Source organism: Papio anubis, chromosome 5 (genome assembly GCF_008728515.1).
Source record: "Papio anubis isolate 15944 chromosome 5, Panubis1.0, whole genome shotgun sequence".
NCBI lineage: Eukaryota > Metazoa > Chordata > Mammalia > Primates > Cercopithecidae > Papio > Papio anubis.
The window spans coordinates 124186342-124193585 of record NC_044980.1 but is presented as its reverse complement, the minus strand read 5'-3'; the positions used below and the strand labels follow the sequence as shown (position 1 = coordinate 124193585).

Below are 7244 nucleotides of genomic sequence, written 5' to 3'. Positions count from 1 at the left end.
CTATAAAACAAAAAAAACTTCAAATTATTTCTATATTTTCAGGGTTTATCCTTTTTCAAAGTAGTCTTTTTAATTAATCTGAAAAGTTTATAAACAATGAAGTGTTAACTATAAAATTATTACCCATGAGATTATCTTTAGTATCAATACTTTTTTGAGACAGGGTCTTGCTCTGTCACCCAGGCTGGAGTGCAGTGGCGCATTCTCGGCTGACTGCAACCCGTCTCCCAGGTTCAAGCAATTCTCGTGCCTCAGCCTCCCGAGTAGCTGGGATTACAGGCATGCACCACCACCCCCAGCTAATTTTTGTATTTTTAGTAGAGACGGGGTTTCACCATGTTGGCCAGGCTGGTCTCCAATTCCTGGCCTCAGGTGATCCCCACTTAGGCCTCCCAAAGTGCTGGGATTACAAGAGTGAGCCACCAGGCTCAGCCTCAATACTCAAAATAATAATTTCACTCTTGTTTAAAGGACACATAAGAAGCATCTTGTCATCAGAATCCTCCCCAACCAGATGTTTTAAAGTAAGGAAAAGAACCTAAAACTTAGATTCAAAGTGCAGAAACGACACTTAGCTGAGTAATTTTGCCTTTCCCAGTAAATTCACAATTAAAACATTATATATATATATATATTTACTATTATTGGCCTGGCCATGTCTGGCCTTCAGGTCCAGACCCCCGAGTACTCACTGGAGAAAGGACCAGGGCTATCCCGCCTTCGTATCCACGAGCTGCATCTGCACATTGGCAGGCATTCCACCTCCGTAGCCTCCCTTGGACTGCATTTGGTTCTGAATGGAGCTAACCTAAAACAAGACAAAAATAAAACAAAATGGAAGTCAGGAACTAGGTCCGGTGCAACTAAGTAATTCTTTTCCCAGATTTTTATCTGAGCTGCTTTTTTCAGAAGGGTACTTTTATAGAAAAAAAAACTTTTTATAGACAAACGTTTTCTGGTTATAAGGACAAACAGGCTAGCAATTGAAACATTTTTTGCAAAAACCCCTGTTTTCTCTATTTCCAAATTACGAGTCAGTTTGTAATTCACAAGGCACTTGGTAACATCTGAAAAATAGTCAAAAATATATAGATCAACTCCACTTTTTTTTTTTTTTAAGACAGTCTTGCTCTGTTGCCCAGGCTGGAGTGCAGTGGCGTCATCTCAGCTCACTGCAACCTCCACCTCCCCAGTTCAAGTGATTCTCCTGCCTCAGCCTCTCTAGTAGCTGAGATTACACGCACACATCACCACGCTCAACTAATTTTTCTATTTTTAGGTTTCACCATGTTGGCCAGGCTGGTCTTGAACTCCTGACCTCAAGTGATCCGACTGCCTCGGCCTCTCAAAGTGCTGGGATTACAGGCATGAGCCACCGCGCCCAGCCGATCAACTCCACTTTGTTTGTCAACCTCAAGTATCTTAATTTACAGATATCTCACATATATAATCACCTCAATTACCTAGTAAAGAATCAAAACCAAGAAAATAAGCGTGAATAAAACTGGACCAACCAAAGATAAATCTTAAAAGTCTGTGTCATAAAATGTACCATGTTAACATAGCCTGATAAAGTAAAAAAGAATCAAAGAATCCAAAGACAGATAGTCCCAGTTTATTTATTAATATTGTAACTGGGTAAACTATCCTCTCTGAGTATCAGACTTCTTATTTGTAAAAGGGTTAAGATGGTAATCTCTCCCGACCACATTACAGGGCTGTTTCCTGATAGACTGCAAGATGTACAAAAGCCGGGATATTTTCTTTTTGCTGAAACAAAGGCACATAAAGTCATTTGCAAACTGTGAAGTACTTTTAGTATATCATTATTATTCTAATCTTAGTTCATATAAATTAGCAGTCTGGAAGCAGAGAACTGGAGAGTCAGGCTAGAGTGCTAGAAGAAGGAACACAAGCAATACGATTTTGGAGATGATGGCCTAACAGTGGAGAGGGAGCACTGGCAATGTGGTTGAGCATTTCATGGAATCAGCTCAAAGGGCCCTGCACAATTCCATGATTTGGAGGGAACCGGGGCATCATTCATTTATCAGTCATCTGCTTATCAAATACTTACTGAGCACCTACTGTAATATAAGGCATGAAGGGTGAGGTGCTTTCCACTGGTGATTCTGAGTCAATATATTTAAAGAAAGACTTGTCTAACTCATTTTTGGAGTCAGTCAGGTTTCAATATATACTATAATAGAAGATAATGGCAAAACAGAAAATGCATAGCTTATTTAGATCAAAAAAGTCTAAATGAGAATATGTGTTTGGCTCTTAAATGGGGACATTTTTACTAACCTGGAAATTTACTTACATGGAACATCTTATTTGTATGACATCACATTATAAGGTATTGCTGTAATAGTCACATTAATAAAATGACTACTTCAGGTAAGAGTGTAAGAAGAAATCTGTATTTATTTTTGTTTGTTTTTTAAACATAAAATTCCTCAGTTAATGCAGTGTGAAGAGGCTAGGGCCTGTCATATGACACTAGTTCAAATTCATCATCTGCCCCTTTATGGTAACTAACATTAAGTTATGCGGCACAAACCTGATACCAAATAATTTTCCACCTAACATGGCATGTTAGCTTTTATAGATATTTTAGGTCTGTCTTAAAAAACATCTTTATGACCAGGTGCAGTGGCTCACAGCTGTAATCCCAACACTTTGGGAGTTTGAAGTAGGCAGATAACTTGAGCCCACGAGTTTGAGGCCAGCCTGGACAACATAGTGAAACCCCGTCTCTACAAAAAAAAATACAAAACCATCCTGGCCAACACGGTGAAACCCCATCTCTACTAAAAAAAATACAAAAAATTAGCCGGGCGAGGTGGCGGGCGCCTGTAGTCCCAGCTACTCGGGAGGCTGAGGCAGGAGAACGGCGTGAACCTGGGAGGCGGAGCTTGCAGTGAGCTGAGATCTGGCCACTGCACTCCAGCCTGGGTGACAGAGCAAGACTCTGTCTCAAAAAAAAAGAAAAAAGGAAAAAAACAAAACAAAAAAAAATACAAAAACTAGCTGGGCATGGTGGTGCAGGCCTGTAGTCCCAGCTACTGGGGGAGGCTGAGGCAGGAGGATCGATTGAGCCTAGGAGGTCAAAGCTGCAGTGAGCACTCCAGCCTGGGCAACAGAAAGAGCCTTTGCATAAAAAAAAAAAACCCCAAACCAACCAAACAAAAAATCTTTGTTTTTACACTATGCATTCAATAATGCCATGCAGATTCTAAGAAAGAAAAAAAGTAATTTTTTCTCCAAAAGTCAATTCTTCAATTTAAAAGGTTAGGTTTATCTTAAGTAACCTTTATTAAGTAACTTTAATAAGTAATCTTTCAGTGCTGAGATTGAATGTATTATTGTGACTGTGAATATACAATATTTTAACACAGGATATTAATGAACAGGTAACAGAAATCTTTTCTGGAAAAAAGGTAGTAGAAAAGAAAGTCTTTGACACTAAGGTAGAATAAGAATATATTTAGAGGAAAAAAGAAATTACAAGTCATCTAACCATTCAATAATATAGTTCAGGCAAGCCTGTTGCATATGCGTCAAGCCACGTTCCTAATACTAGCTGCTCAGTTCTTTTCTTTGAATAAACAGCATGTCTATTTATGGTTTTTTCTTATTTATTATTGCACTGCATAGGAGAACATAATTTTTCTAACAGAGTCAGGCTCATCAAATCAGAACTATCCATGATACTTTCAAGAAAAGTTACTTGGCCAGGAGCGGTGGCTCACACCTGTAATCCCAACACTTTGGGAGGCCGAGGTGGGTGGATCACTGGAGGTCAGGAGTTTGAGACCAGCCTGGCCAACATGGTGAAACCCCACTCTACTCAAAATACAAAAAATTAGCCAGGCATGGTGGTGCATGCCTGTAATGCCAGCTACTCGGGAGGCTAAGACAGGAGAATCGCTTGAACCTAGGAGGCAGAGGTTGCAGTGAGCTGAGTTTGTGCCACTGCACTCCAGCCTGGGTGACAGAGCAAGACTACATCTCAAAAAAAAGTTACTAACTGAACAACACTGTTCCGAGCAGCAAGAACACAGTGCTCTGTGACGGTGGGATGGATGCTGAATATTGCTTTAGAGATAGCAAACTCAAATATGAATTAACTACAGAACACATTTGGGAAACACATTTAGCTCTAAAGAGCTGAAATACTTCATAAAAAGTCCACTTCAGTAGCAGAGAAGGCTGCCTGGAGACAACAAGGTAGAAACTCCACCACAGCTAAAGTCCCATCTCGATCCTGCATCTAAGATTAAGAGGCAGGTGTGCAAGCCCTGCAAAGTACAGTCCTAAAGTTCTACCTAAACTATGAGAAGCAAAAAAGATAATATGCCAATGATAGGTTTTTCATTCAGGGAGGAATCTTAAAGGAAATCCGGAAATGTACATAAGATTTTAAATGCTACAAACTAAAATTTAATTCCTCCTATACAGTTGGATTTATTTCTTTGAGATGGGGTCTCAGTCACCCAGGCTGGAGTTCAGAGGCATGATCTCAGCTCACTGCAACCTCCCGCTCCCAGGTTCAAGCAATCCTCCCCCCTCAGCCTCCCAAACAGCTGGAATCACAGGTGCATATTACTTCACTCAGCTATTTTTTTTGTATTTTTGGTAGAGACAGGGTTTCACTACGTTGCTCAGGCTGGTCTTGAACTCCTGAGCTCAGGTGATCCACCTGCCTCAGCCTCCCAAAGTACTGGGATTATAGGAGGGAGCCACCATGTCTGGTGGACAACATCTGTTGATGAGAGAGAAATTAAAATTCATTATATATAATAAATTTGAAACTACCCATTCTCTTTATTATAGTAACCATATTAATAAAAGTAATAGGGCCCCAGTTAGTCTTTCTACACTATGTCGATGCAGGAAACAAAGCTACTGACTATTTTGACAGCGACATGATATCTCTTGCATTTCCACAAAGCAGTCAAGTGAAACAAAGTACTTTTCCTACAGATTTAAAACAAACAAGCTGTTTCCTTTCCAGGAAGGTTCAAATGTCACTCCTTTGCTTACCTAGTAACTGCAATGACAAACGTCGTTGCTGTATCCAGGATACCCATCTACCTATTTTTAAAGTCCCTGTTAAGTCTTTTGTTAGTGCCGTCTAGTAAGTTGGTATACAGTGGATCATAATTTTGTTTATAAAACCCTTATTGACTTTCTGGTTCTGAACACTTTAGGGATCATTTAGATACTTGTTTACTTTAGGAATGGGGAAAAGAGTCAGTCTGTTGATCCTTAGTGGCTTGCTTTAAGGCAAATGTGAGGAACAACTCTGACAAGAACCTGCATTTGGTGCTGCTTCTATTATAATGCATTCTGGTTTTCTCTTCAACAAAAATTAAAGACTAAAAGATCAGCTGAGTAGATCTAAAGCCTATTCTGAAACTCACTGAAACCTCTATTAAAAGACAGCGAATAAATCTTATTTCTGATTCTTCACATGCTGCTGGCAAATGTGACAGATTTTTACTGCCTTGACCTAAAGGGATATGTGAAAATTCTAATCCTATGCTTACTGCATGAGAACTTAGAGTAAATAAATCACCAACATTCTAATATTATCAGGTAAAGATGAATAGTTTGTAACAGGGGGCCCAAAACCGGAAGTGGCCTGTTAGGAACCGGGCTGCACAACAGGAGGTGAGCAGCTGCAAGTGAGCATCACTGCCTGAGCTCCGCCTCCTGTCACATCCGTGGTGGCACGAGATTCTCATAGGAGCACGAACCCTGTCGTGAACTGCACATGTGAGGATCTAGGTTGCGGACTCCTTATGAGAATCTAATGCCTGATGAACTGAAGTGGAACAGTTTCACCCCAAAACCATTTCCCCCATGGAAAAACTGTCTTCCACGAAACCGGTCCCTGGTGCCAAAAATGTTGGAGACCACTGGTTTATAAAGTAAAGCAATAAAAATGTGTGCAAAAGGCAACTAACTGAACTTAAAAGAACGAAAAGAGATTATTATTTAAAAGGCTGATATCCAAGTCTCTTTGGTGGGAGCAAGAGAATCAATAGGATATTAACCTCTACTCTGAACCAAATCCTTTCAAGTTTCAAAGTATTTATTCGGGACAAAGGCAGCTATGAAGAATTGCGTACAAGAAACAGAAACAAATACATAACCCAGCAAATTCGAAGAGATTAATTTTTCATCATTAGTTTGCTTCTCTCTCTTCTATGCTCATATTATGTATTTACATTCACTGTATACAAATTCATTTAGCATAATGCTATTAAAAATATTTGTGCCTATCACACAGGTTTCACATGACTATGCCCCAATGCCCTACCTGCATGTCCCACCAACATACTTACTGAATTCATTCCACTGAACAGGTCTCCTGATCCAACATGAGCCGTGTGCACAAAGTTTGTGGGCTCTCCAATCATACTTCTGTCAATCCGTCGTCGCCTTTTCTAAAATATGGGGGAACAATGTGTTGAGAAAGTGATCTTATGAACAACTTATCCTGATGGATTTTTATACTATGACTGTTTAATAAATTTGCCAAGAACACAAAAATGCCTAGCTCTTAGACTGCCACAATTACTTCTTATGATGAAATCCCCAAGAGAAATATATGCACAAAAATGATTAGTAAAGCAAAATAACAGGTTATTATTTAGAACTTAATAGATTATTTGGTCTAGTTTTGGTCATCCACATATTTGTATAATAACCGCTTAAGTTTTATTCTTTTTAAATAATGAGACAAATGTAAAATTACCCTCAGTCACTATTATTGTTGGCAAAGAACACAGTGCGGTTTGAATACAATGTCTGATTTTAAACATTACTTTCTGGCTTTCACCATTAACAGATGTATTATATTTTGATGGTTATTATTCAGATTATACCCAATTACCTTTCTATGCTAAAATGAATCTGTCATTTTAGCTGGTGGGGGTGGGGGTTGGAGGGTAAGAGGGTGACAGATTTGGTCCTAGTCCATTCACTCTTCTCTGGTCTGTTCTAGCTGGGAACTAAACCTGTTGACTAACTAGGCTGGGTCTTACTGACTCTTCCTACATTTTTTTTTTTTTTTTGAGATGGAGTCTTGCTATGTTACCCAGGCTGGTCTTTAACTGGGCTCAAGCAATCCTCACACCTCAGCTTCCAAGTAGCCAGCATTACAGGCATGCACCACTACGCCTGGCTGACTCTTCCTAGTTTTTGACAACCACTTCTCATGGGGTGCTAAG

General features: G+C 39.6%; 1 protein-coding gene across 6 annotated transcripts in view; it reads right to left on the bottom strand.

Annotated features, from left to right (window-relative positions):
* The window catches only part of CDC42SE2 (CDC42 small effector 2), a 116907-nt gene that overhangs the window by 2791 nt on the left and 106872 nt on the right, over positions 1 to 7244 (bottom strand). For all 6 annotated transcript variants that reach the window (XR_004183992.1, XR_004183991.1, XR_004183990.1 and 3 more), the window contains 2 exons: positions 6357 to 6458; positions 693 to 808 (listed from right to left, as the gene is read on the bottom strand). Coding sequence is in view for 3 of the 6 variants with exons in the window: in XM_003900078.4 (XP_003900127.1) it covers positions 710 to 808; positions 6357 to 6458 (201 nt within the window). In the remaining 3 variants the exon portion in view is untranslated. The remainder of the gene's footprint in view (positions 1 to 692; positions 809 to 6356; positions 6459 to 7244) is intronic.